General features: G+C 37.2%; 1 protein-coding gene across 1 annotated transcript; it reads right to left on the minus strand.

The window, feature by feature from the left end:
- Positions 1 to 936: 936 nt before the first annotated feature.
- LOC145683844 (THAP domain-containing protein 6-like) lies at positions 937 to 12,087 on the minus strand. The gene is made up of 3 exons (XM_081755440.1): positions 11,856 to 12,087; positions 3,535 to 3,733; positions 937 to 1,690 (listed from the first exon to the last, which is right to left on the minus strand). Exons 1-3 carry the CDS (start codon positions 11,924 to 11,926, stop codon positions 1,622 to 1,624), a joined length of 339 nt encoding a protein of 112 aa, XP_081611566.1. The 5' UTR covers positions 11,927 to 12,087; the 3' UTR covers positions 937 to 1,621.
- Positions 12,088 to 12,503: the final 416 nt, after the last annotated feature.

A 12,503-nucleotide genomic window follows, 5' to 3' on the forward strand; every position in this document is an offset into this window, starting at 1 on the left:
CTTGGCAGACCAAGAGCGAGCTGGACAGCCAAAAAAATTTCAAGACGAAGAATTGACAGCATTGCTCGAGCAGGATTCGTGTCAAACGCAGGAACAACTTGCAGCAGCATTAGGCGTTGATCAAACAACAGTCTCCAAACGCTTGAAAGCCATGGGAATGATTCAAAAGATGTCACATTGGGTTCCACATGAATTGAAAGACAGAGACGTTGAAAGACGAAAAACCATTTGCGAATTGCTGCTTCAACGACAGAGCAGAAAGGGGTTTCTGCATCGAATTATTACGGGTGATGAGAAGTGGATCCATTACGAGAACCCTAAACGAAAAAAGGCCTGGGTAAAACCAGGTGAACAAGGTCCATCACAACCAAAACGAGATATTCACTGTGCAAAGGTTATGCTGTGCATATGGTGGGATGTGAAAGGTGTGGTGTACTATGAGCTGCTGCAACCGGGTGAAACTATGAATGGAGAACGTTATCGACGACAATTAATGCGTTTGAAGCAAGCTCTGGCCAGAACACGACCAGAATGGGAGAACAGACATGATAAACTTATTGTTCAACATGATAACGCTCGCCCACATGTCACAAAACCGGTCAAAACCTATTTAGAAAATGTCGGATGGGAAGTTTTACCCCACCCGCCGTATTCACCAGACGTCGCTCCTTCGGACTACTACTTGTTCGATTGCATGAACAACGATTTGATTGGACAGCGGTTTACTTCTTCAGAAGATATCGAAACATGGGTCTCTGACTGGATCGCTTCCAAGGATGAGGACTTCTTTCGCCACGGAATCCGTACATTGCCTGACAGATGGGCGAAAGTGGTGGCTAGCGATGGACAATATTTTTCTTAAGGTATTTATGTATTTTGTGTTTGTACTACAGCTTCAATGTGTGCGTACCAACCGCACGAATTAATTCCTAGACCAAATAAGTAACTACAAGTTTGAAAAAAAAAAAAAAAGTATTTGAATGATGCCTATCTTTCAGTTCATAATATAGCAGACTACCTACAGCACAGATGCTGCAAATCATCTCGTGTATGAACAAACGTTATATTACTGGAAACTATGTACAATGCGTCTTTGTTGATAACTACCCCGATTGTAAACATTAACTCTTGTTTCATATGCATACAAGGTAAACGACCCTCTTTTCATTATGAGTAACTTTCCTTGATTATCACCTAACAAAAACTAAATGTACAAAGCAGATTTATCAACCGTGTGAGGTTTCAACCATATATAAACAAGTCTCTTAAATTGTCCGGATTACTTCTTATAAATAGTTATAAATATTTCGCAATCACTGTTCTTCCGTTACGCATACAAGGTAAACGACTCTCACTTTATGTGTAACTCTCCTTCAAAATTAGCACCCAACAAAAACTAAATGCACAAAACAGACTTATCACCATGCAGTTTCAAAAATATATGAACAAAGTCTTAAGTTGTTCGGATTACTTTTTACAAATAGTTACAAATATTTTGTAATCACTATTCTTCCGTTGGAAGCTGAGAGTGCCACCTCCAGATGAGGATGCTCTCTCATCCAGAGTAACTCTAATAGTGCTTCTGCTTTCCTCAAATGAAACTCGAGTAGCACTTCCGCTCTCATCCATTGAAACTCGAGTAGTGCTTTCGCTCTCTTCCAAGGAAACTGGAGTACTGCTTCTGCCTTCTCTGAAATGAAAATTCAAAGTATTGTGCATTTGTGCTATAACATTCGATTATCAACATGATATAATTAAGGCGAGGGTCAATTTCTCACGTATTGACAAGGAAATATCTGAGGACCACGGATGCTACAGTGCCAAGTGACATTAAAGAAAAAAAAAAAAACTATCCTCTGTTGCAGCAATGATATGGAAACAGAACGTGAAGTGCATAATTCCTTTAACAGGTGGCAGAATAAATCACCTACGTTGTATTGCTTCCGATACTTGGTGCTTATTTGTTTATTACAAACGGTAACGTTTTGAAAATTTCGCTATTGTTTAATAAACTATTCTTCATGATACATCATCAGAGCAAATTTCGTTTCTCTAGCTCCAGCGCTTCAGCTTGTGCAGCTTTTTCATATTACGTTTTCCCGCTAGTTTGGAAATGAAATCTTTGAGTTTTACGTCCCACGATTATGCCGGTTAGGCTAAAGGAGACTGATGATGAATAATGAATGAAAATGGTGGAATGAAGAAAGTGGGAGGAAACGGAAGAGCCCCGAGGAAACCCACGCACACGGTGTTGGTCCACCACAAAGTTTACTTGGCGGGGGCTGGGATCGAACCTAGCACCATAGGTGAACGCTCTACCACTGAGCCGCCGCAGCCCCCAAGAACTAACTTGGAATTAATTAGTTCTTCTGTACTCTGCAGTATTTTGAAATTGTCCATATGTAATTTTCTATAATGGTTTCACTTGTGCACACGTTTATCTTCTGGTCCTCAAAAGACAATTAGACAAATGTATTAAAAGTATGTAAAGATCAGTACAACGTATTTTTATCAGGAGTCCTTCGTGAGTGAGTCGGCAAACGTACCGCATTTGTGGCCAATTAGTCCCGGTTTCGAGTTCAAATGGAGGACAATTTGTTTCGGATGTAAGTCGAGAAACGGTTTGGACTCCGCTCTAAGCTTATGTGACCCCTTCCAGCATAACCCGGTAGTTGCAAAATAACACCAAGGTGAAACAAACTTATCTCTGCCCATATGTAATATAAATACACAGAGCAAATTATTAAAAAAAAAAAAAAAAGTTTAAACCCCAAAGAAAAAACTTTTTTCAATAAAAACCATGGTTTTTGCCAACCCTCTTACAGACATACAGACAAGCATGTACTAAAATACAGAAAATCAATTAAGATACGTCCTTCAGCGTTGGATATTATAATTAGCCACTGTATTAAAACCCTGCCTCTCCTCCCCATATACTTTTAAGACAATGCGAATTAAGTCACAACCCAGTCTGCGTCTTAATACCAGTAATAATTAGTACATTCATTACCACTAAAAATCAAAGAATTTTGCACCAATCCTGAACGAGTTCTTTTAACTCCCAGCTACTTAAACGGCTTAGTATTCATTGTAATAATATGTTGTTTTGTTCGTAACAGATCACATTTATGTACGTAGCATACGGACACAATGAGCCTACAAGGAACTTATGTAATTTCCTTATATCTCTAAAACGTTCCTTTTCTTGGAACACTTAACTCACTTGCACCCTCCCCTAAATCTCCAACGTATACTTTAGGTTATAAATGTACAGTAATGCTTCTTTTTACAGTGTTTGATGAAGCCAATATGTTCAGTTAGTTGGCGAAACTGTCACATTATTTTAAAATAAACGTTGTTTTATTCAATTATTTATTTCCTAGTTCAAGATATTTAAGATAGCAAAACTATTATGAACCAGTTAGCTATAATTTCACCAGGAGTCAAGAGAAATCTTTGATCTTTCTAGTGATGATAATGTATAAAATTATCAAGGTTCAAATAAATAAATAAAAATAAAGAAACTGAATATACCTTCTGCAAATACTTTGGAAAAGCAGGAAATACAGATGGAACTGCATTTTCGCGAATTCTCACACAAGAGAGGGACGTTCTATCAATGTCATCTTCTCGGAAATGTACAGAACAAAGTGCACTACCAGCACTAGGAGTCCAGTTTTTCCGTCGAATAGACCTAATCCAGGCTTCACGCAATTCTTTCTTCTTAGGTATCCTTCAATTAAAAAATGTACAAAATTACCATTAAAAATTCAGATTATACAATACGAATATAGAATTGGTTATTGAGCTTATGGAACACACTTTAATAATAATAATAATAATAATGTTCTTATTTCAGGTATTTTTAGCCTATATTTCCATACTCCCAAGGGTACTCTTCATCGGGGGGCATAGGGCTTAACATTTTTTCTCTTATGCAGCTCTTCACGTAGAATTTCTTTTCTTTTCTTCTTTGGTAACAACAATGGTGTGAAAATATCTTTTTTAACTAAACTGATTCTGTATTTTTTTAAATCTATTTCTGTAATTTTCTACGTTGCATGTAAGTTTGGAAGACGTGAAAAAGGAACATTATTCCGGTTAGTTGTAATTGTTATTACAAATACAGAACTTTAGCCATAAAAGGCTGACAATGCAGATTATTACCCGGTCTTGCTATTTGTCCCCCCCCCCCAAAAGTAATCTACTGCTACACTATGCGCGGACTTGGATTTGAATAAGTTATTCTATATTCTAATTTTGTAAAATATAACCATAGCTTTACTTGGGAAACTCTCTTACATATCAAGTTTAACCCATCTATCGATCTTTTCCGCTTCCTCTTTATCATATAATGACAGTGTGCTTTACTGATATCTACTTTCACTGGAAGCTTTCTCATACACATGGACAATGAAACTACATTTAATTCCGACATTCAATCATATCTCAGGTTTGAAACTTATTACACTAATTTTATGCGAAACACAACTTCTCAGAACTTTTTAAATTCATGCAAAAACAATAATAAAAATTGGAATTAGCGTAGAGCACTGATAAGTTTCTCATTTATGAAGAAGAGTATGTAAAGCATTATATTTTAGAAATTGAAGATAACTCGATTCTTCTCAATTCTCAACTTTGCTGTAGGTTTCTGTTTTAATTTAACTTCACATCACACAACATACAAGTAGTCTTATCCTTGCGTACACACACAAAATAGGACTGTTTTAAGTGTTCGCCGACAGATGGTGTTGTTGCATCTCTACAGATAATGCTGGGCGCAATTATGCAAAAAAATATCTACCTGTTTGGGCTAGGTAGTTACTAGAAGCTAGCATTGGACCTATTCACGTCTGAGAAGCGCAAAGAAGGTCGGTCCGCTCGATATCAAGGGAATGCATGTATTAAAATTAAAATTTAAAAAAAAAAAAAAAATGATGATCAACACCGTATGATGATAATTTATGTTTTAAAAAAAGGTAAATTCTGGACTATATGAATTCGGTATTGTGGCAATATTAGGTACATAGAGCATAATATGGCAGTTTCAAACCCACTATCTTACTAATTCATTTATCTTGTCTAAAACCAACCCTTAACTTACCACATGTATGCTCCAGTAATGGAGGGGAAACGTAAATGGAGAGCAGGAACTGAAAAGCGAGTATTATCTGAACCAAATATGGTGAAATGGGGCAAAAGTTTGGATGCCATTCCATGTAATGCGGGCATGCAGTTGAAAAATGTACGGAAGAAATATATATTACTTGATTACACAATAAGATCGTACAAGTAATAAAAATATATCGGGGTCTTACCTCTTGCATGTATAGTAAGGCAAAATTCGAAATGAAAAGTGTGGCGTTTACCAGGTAATACTCCATAAGAAAGACATGAAATAAAGTGTTTTTATATAACACTTTATTTCATGTCTTTCTTATGGAGTATTACCTGGTAAACGCCACTGATGCTAATAAACACTCGCCCCGAGCGAGTTTTTAAAATCGCTATTATTTATTTTAAACGTAAATAAATTATTTTGGTAAATCTTTAGTAATGGGGGGTGGGGAAACTAACGAAGACAAAAAACAACGTGCCTTGTGTGACTCCAAACCACCTTTACTCGCTAACGCTCGCTCGGCAACTGTCTGAATTAAATGTATTTAACCTCACCTATCCGAATGTGAATAGAATATCGAAAAAATTCGGTTCAAATCCTGGCTTCCCTAAAGTTAAACAATAGCCACGATTTCTAATGGAATGTGAGCAAGTAGGTTGGATTTTTTTGTTGGGCTAGTAACATTTTGTTGCCTATTTGCATTCTTGGTACAAAGTGATCATTGAACACACAACTCTCACAAAGCTGTGCCAGTTGCATATGGGTATAGGGCACATGCTTTCATGAAACATAAAACGTTTTTCCACTACCATTTATGTGTATACACACGGTCAGTAACGCGCCTGCTCCCTACACAAAGCCTCACTACGGCTAGTATTCCCCTGCCTGCCTCAGATAGCAATCTTGGTTTTTAATGACCACATAACACAAGTTGGTTTGTGCTTTTAAGTCGATTCTGCTATATATAGTGCTGTTTTATGATATACCTGCACACGCTGTAGTTATACTCAGCTCTCCTGAAGTCAGTCTGAATATTTCATTACAAATCCTTATTTAAACACTCTTTAAGACAGAAACAGTGCATTTCCTACTGAAAGGAGTTTATATTTCACGAATATAATCATCCCGTTGTGTAGCAACCTAGTACAGGTAGTATATTTGTATGTGTTCTGGATTTTTGTCCCACGGACATGTATTTGATAGGAAACTCCGCTCCCAACGCCCCATCTAAAAGTATACTTACATTAGTAGAGTGTTGTTAAGCGCTAGTGGGAAGCATGAGAAAGTAATTAATTTTGTGCAGTAATGTAATACAGATGAATTTACACTAGCATAAAGCACAGAAAGCATGAAAACAAGAATTATTTATGATTAAATGTTAACAGTGAACGATGAAAATGAAAGAGGAGTAGCTAATTATAGGCAACATATGTTAAAATAATAACAAATAAATAGCAATACAACGTTAAAAACTGGTTTAAGGTTAAAAACGTTAAAAAACTGAAGGTCTAATTCGGGGACGCTACCTGCGGAAGATCAGCTTTCTTACTACTTCTGGCATTATTCGAGCAGACGGTTCTACCAAATTTTGACACATTTCTTACATTTCCAGGTTAGGTTAGAGCTTTGCAACGGCGCAGACGTGTTATATGTTTTCAGGCGAGTATCGATATTTTTTGATTCATTTCCTTCTAGTTAAAGTCTTTTATGAACACTATCATAAAGGGCTCTGCTGTGATAAGTAAAATATACCGGTACTATAACGATAATTTGGGGATACCCTAGCTCAGTCGGTAAGACGGCTGACTTTGACTTAAACGTAAGAGAAACGGGTTCAAACCCGGGTCCAAACTAAAAATCTTGCCGATGCTGGAGCCCCGGACCCACCCAAATAGTCGGCTCGCATGGAGCTATGTGTGTCTTTTCGCAGAGTATGCACTAAATGAGAAGGCAAGGTTCTAGATTACTGGTCCCCCTTCCCATTGAGCAGTAATAAAGACAGAAAACAACGTGCCCTGGGGGACTCTAACCAGCGTTTGCCCAAGTGGGCCCAGCCCGATAAAACCCAGTGGGTTTTTTCGGGTTGGACCCACCTGAAAAAACCCACTTTAAAACCCACCTGGGTTTTTGACCTATTTGTTAATATATGATTGGTACAACTAAGGTGATCACATTGTAAGTGATTTTCATTAGATTTTACTTTCCTTGAGCGAATTAGAGGCTTTCACGTTAAGGTAGACAACAACATTCAACATACGATCTTCATAAAGTTCTGAATGCACTGAATGAATTTTTTAAAAAATACCTTAGCTTGAGATAGTTATAGAACAAATTAATGTATGAATTATGCTGAAAGCCTATTTGAAGTACAATAAGCAATTTTGTACTTTAGAAAATATTTTCCGTGAATAGTGTGCTCGTCGACACCAAGGGACGTTATCACTCATACATTTGACAGGTTTAAGGACATAGGTGCCGGTACTAATAGTACATATGTAAATACATTAGTAAAGCTATTAGCATTATTTCTTACCTTGGATGTAAAACACAAGTTTCTTCAACTAAAATTTGGTTTTCTAACAATAACAGTTTAGTTCAGTCATTTGTTGCTACTCTTCAAATAATTATTCTGTAGAATCAACACCAGCAATAGCGTAAAAATTCTTGTCAAATTTAAGAAGCTTAATGCTCGGGGTTCCGAAGACTATGTAACGCTTACTGTTTCAAGTGCTGAGTTCAAATTTCCGTACTAGTGGAAGTTTTGATGTACACGCCGTGAAAGAAGTGCTCGGGAAATTAAACGCGGAAGGATCGGAAATGAATACTTCAACAATAAAACTATTTATTTTACGCTTAAGCCTGCCATACGTCCCGTTTTGGGGCCCGAATGTCCCGCGTCCCCGTAAATTTAGTCGGGACAGGGTAATTTCCCGTTTTTTTAACTCCGTTCCATTTCTGCTATCAATATCAGCTTATTCGAAAAGTGAAAAACAAACAAACAAACAAACAAACAAAAAAAAAAACTGACATTGGCTGGAAATCCTGTAATTAGTGAATGAACAGTACGCTGTTTCGAGGAAGTTATTACACAACCCTGTTTGACTTAATAGCGAGCGAAATTTAAAATGCTACTTCCTCCATTGCACTTTATGGGAACTCGGATACTCTCTGGTACATTAAAAAAAAAAAAAAGTTTCTACATTTACAAACACAGAGAAGATGACTGACCTTTTCTCCAACAACACATTCGATAAGTTAACAAGAATTATAATCTTTTTCAGAAGCTAGGTCATAGAATTGTGAAATCAGGAGAAAAAGGAGAAAAATCAGCTTTTCATCAGATTAAACTGACGAACGTAATTTTGGCAAATACAGCCATGTAAATAAATATTGCTAAACGCGTGAAGAATATTGTAGGTAGATTGTACCACTGATTTAAATAATTTCCATATTGTTTTCCTGTAAAGCATTTTTATAGCACATCTTAAGTTTTTAGGCATCTTCAGTCCGTACAATTAATTGCGGGGTACGAACAGAGAAAAGCAGCTGCTGCTTAGTGAACTTTCATCTTTTATATTCCGGAACAGGACGTTTGGGCGCCACCATTTGGGCGCGGACGTTTCGGCGCTGTACGTTTGGGCGCGAGGTACATAGTAAAAATCACAATTTACGACATATAAAGTAAGCTAGGCACCGAAAACTAAGTGCGAACCAAGATATATACATTTCCTACACTTTTATCTTTATCTCATCTCATTTATCTGTATATTTTCTATCTCTATCTTATTTATTCATCTAAATTAAATAGTTTAATGCGTTTGTGGCATTTGTTGCCTAACCTCGTCATGGATTGATTTTTCGCTTGTTCACGATGCTTGTACTTCATCTAATTTTTGTATTATATAAGAAAGCTAGGAAATAAAGGAATCAGACGAACTGTTAATTTTCTTAATGTTAATTAAAACATACTGATTTAATTTTTGTATTTTTTAAAGAAGTTAATAATGAAGACAGTGGTAGGAAATATAAGAATCCCGAGAAAACCCACACACAAGGTGTTTGTCCACCACAAAGCTCACTTGGCGCGAGCTGGGATCGAACTAGGGACACCATGCACCAGAGGTGAACCCTCTACAACTGAACCACCGCAGCCTATTATACTTTTGTTCATAACCAGACTACAGTTAGTTGCAATGTGTTGGAAAGTTGATGGGGAAGGGAAGGGGGGAGTCTGAGGTGTCCCGTATTCTCATGAAAAAAATATGGGATGTTTATTTACGCTGGAAGATGTTAATTTCATACAAGACATTTTGAAACATTTATTTATTTCATATAACATGAAGTGCATTTTTGTTTTAAATTAATAGACCCCTTTTGGTATTCACATTTGCCGAACTTCAGTCAGGCTTGTAGATGAATTGATCTACATGTGTTCGTTTGTCTGCCGAGCTCCTTCATGGTTAAGCGGTTAGTGTATGCGTCTTCGGCGTGGGAGATCCGGGTTTGCTTCCCGGAGGGAGATCTTGTGGTTCGGATTCCATGTTAATCAGGAGGTCCCGTCTCATATAGCCTCGCTGCTGAAAGGGACATTAAACACAAAATCAACTCAACTTGTTTGTCTGCCTCTACCACACACACTATAGGTTACAACTTTCGGCCTTTTAAGTTAAAATTTTCAGAGTACAAGCACAAGACACTAAATTTCCTGTATAGATTTTGGCGGCATACCAACGTAAAATGTCAAAATGGCGGCCATTTTTTCAAAACAGCGAGTATCCGCGCTACGAAGCGCAATTTTCAGTCCTTTAAGTTGAAATTTCGACGGTGGAAGCACGAGATACGCTAAATTTGCTGTATAGATTTTCTCACAAATCGAATGTAAAATTTCAAAATGGCGGCAATTTTTTCGAAACAGCAGTGAGTAGAAAATTGTTGCAAGTTGTGACAATGACAATCTTCAAATATAAATCACATTTCAACACTTTTACCCCAAAGACATTGAAATATTTCGAAAAAACCCGATTAAACCCGAAAAAACCCATATGGGCCCAGGTGGGTTGGGCTTTTTCACAAAAGCCCAGGTCTTTTCAAACTCTGGCTCTAACCCGCCTTCACTCGCTGACGCTCGCTCGGCAATACTGTGAAAATTAAATGTATAAACTTTAGTACAGAAGGAAATCAACCCAGCTACTAACACGGGGGACCAGTAATCTAGAACCTTAATTACTTGGAGATCTACTTCAGGAGGACTCTGTAAATAGTGTCGACACATAGCAAAAAACTACAGTGCATAAAATACGAACCACGTGGTGCTAGGTGGCTACTAAAAAGCACGAATGCTACTCAACGAGCCAGGGTAGAAGCGCAACAGTGGAGCCCGATCGTCAGCGAGAAGGGACGTGTACAGGTAGCTGGCGCGTCAGCGACGGGGGTATACGCATAAACAAGGATAGTTGAAGAACACATTTACATTTACAATAATCTCACTATCACTCAAAATTCATTTCAATATGCTGTGCACTGACAGTAATAACTTGTATTCACATTCTCATTCCTCCACGAAACATGTTCCACATCATATTCTACCTACAAATTTCCCATTTTGTAGAACCGTCTGCTCGAGTGAATCCTACTTCTCTCTAAATCGCAGGTTCTTGGCAAGGTTCTAGAACACTAGACCCCCTTCCCATTTAGCCGTAATAAAGACAGAAAACGACGTGCCCTGTGGGGCTCTAAGTCGCCTTCACTCGCTCGGCAATATTATGTAAATGAAATATTGAATTTTGGTACAGAAAGGAACGAACCTAGCTAGTAACCTATATACGGGGAACTGTTCTAGAAACTTCTCCATGTTCTTGTCACTTATTGTTAACTTCAGTACTTACTAATTCTCTCTGTATTATTTCATTTATAACACTAACTTTATTACTTGTTTAGAGTTACTGTGATGAATTGTCGAATGTTAAGTCGGAACACATACTTCTACTAAGAACATGTAAATATACATATCCATTCAGATACATAGCTTGTCACAAAATATAAGGATATAGTATACGAGAGTGCCTCATCATTTAGCGAGGACTCACGAAGTGCAGTCTTTTAAGGATTATTCACTGAGGATATAGGAACTTGAAAATGAGGTAAAAATGCGACATTCATTTAATTACTGAGTAATATAAAATAAAATGTACGTCGGTTTGCGTTGCGTTTCGTTGTGTTTTATGGTATGCGAAGAATAATAATGTGCCCTTGTACGTAGTGTATGAGTATATGTGGGGGTTTGAAACACATATCGCATGTCACGTGCACGTGGATGCTTCTTACTACTTCTAAATGTAATAAAATCATTTTTATACGTAGTGCAACAGTAGGAAGTATCCACGCGCACAGATCATGAGGCACTGTTGTATACTATTACCAAATATAAATCAAAAGCACATACAATAATTTCAGTATGACGATTACAGTTTTTCTAATGGAACGAAGTGTAACTTACGTTCTCTTACCACCTAAATAAATATCACTTGCACTAGGACGTGAACTAGCATTCAGTAGCGTACTTCTGAATCTATGAAGAACTCAACCTAATTGAAGCTATAATAACATGTGTAGTATGTCTATTTAAATAATTACTACTAAAATCTTCAAAATATAATAAAAAGAGCAGATAATACTGACATCAAAATATCAATACTGCTAGAAGCGAGTATCTTTTAATTAGGGATTTTCTTACCTGAGAAAGGTTATTCTGGGTAATTTCTCCTCACTCCTATTTGTACAGCCGTATGCTACACATGTAACCATTTTATAATATGAATCTCAAGTAATACTTTAAAAATAAACGACAGACACAGTACATGTCTTCCTATGAAGATAGCGATGTTTTGTGTCAACAAATATGGCGGTAACGAGAGTAGCCAATTAGACGTGCCGATGCTCGGATGTTTTTTTGGCTTCATTCTTTTAATAGGATGAAGATATATAAAGGCAGATCCTCTATTTTACCTTACAAGATCCTTGGCGACGGCAAACTTTCAATGTTATATTTTCAAAAAAGATGCAAGTTAATTGCAGTGGTGAATTTATATTTGCAAATCAGTGAAAATTTGCAGATCATATTGAAAGCTTTTAATAAATATTAAGAAATTTTGCCTTCGCAAACTTTCAGATTGTTTGCTCCACTAAACGAAGCAAAAATTTGCCGCAAGTATTCGTGCTATCTGGGTAGTTAATTTATAACATAAGCATGTCAAGCTTAAGTCACTATTCAATAGTATTTTTCTATTCCTCAAAGCAGCAGGAGGTTAAAGTTTGCGTGAGTCACCTGTGTTATGTGCGTGACAAGAGGGGAATATCCCTGAAGGTGATAGGAGGGAAATAT

The sequence above is a fragment of the Thermobia domestica genome, chromosome 4 (assembly GCF_964235325.1).
Source record: "Thermobia domestica chromosome 4, izTheDome1.hap1.1, whole genome shotgun sequence".
NCBI lineage: Eukaryota > Metazoa > Arthropoda > Insecta > Zygentoma > Lepismatidae > Thermobia > Thermobia domestica.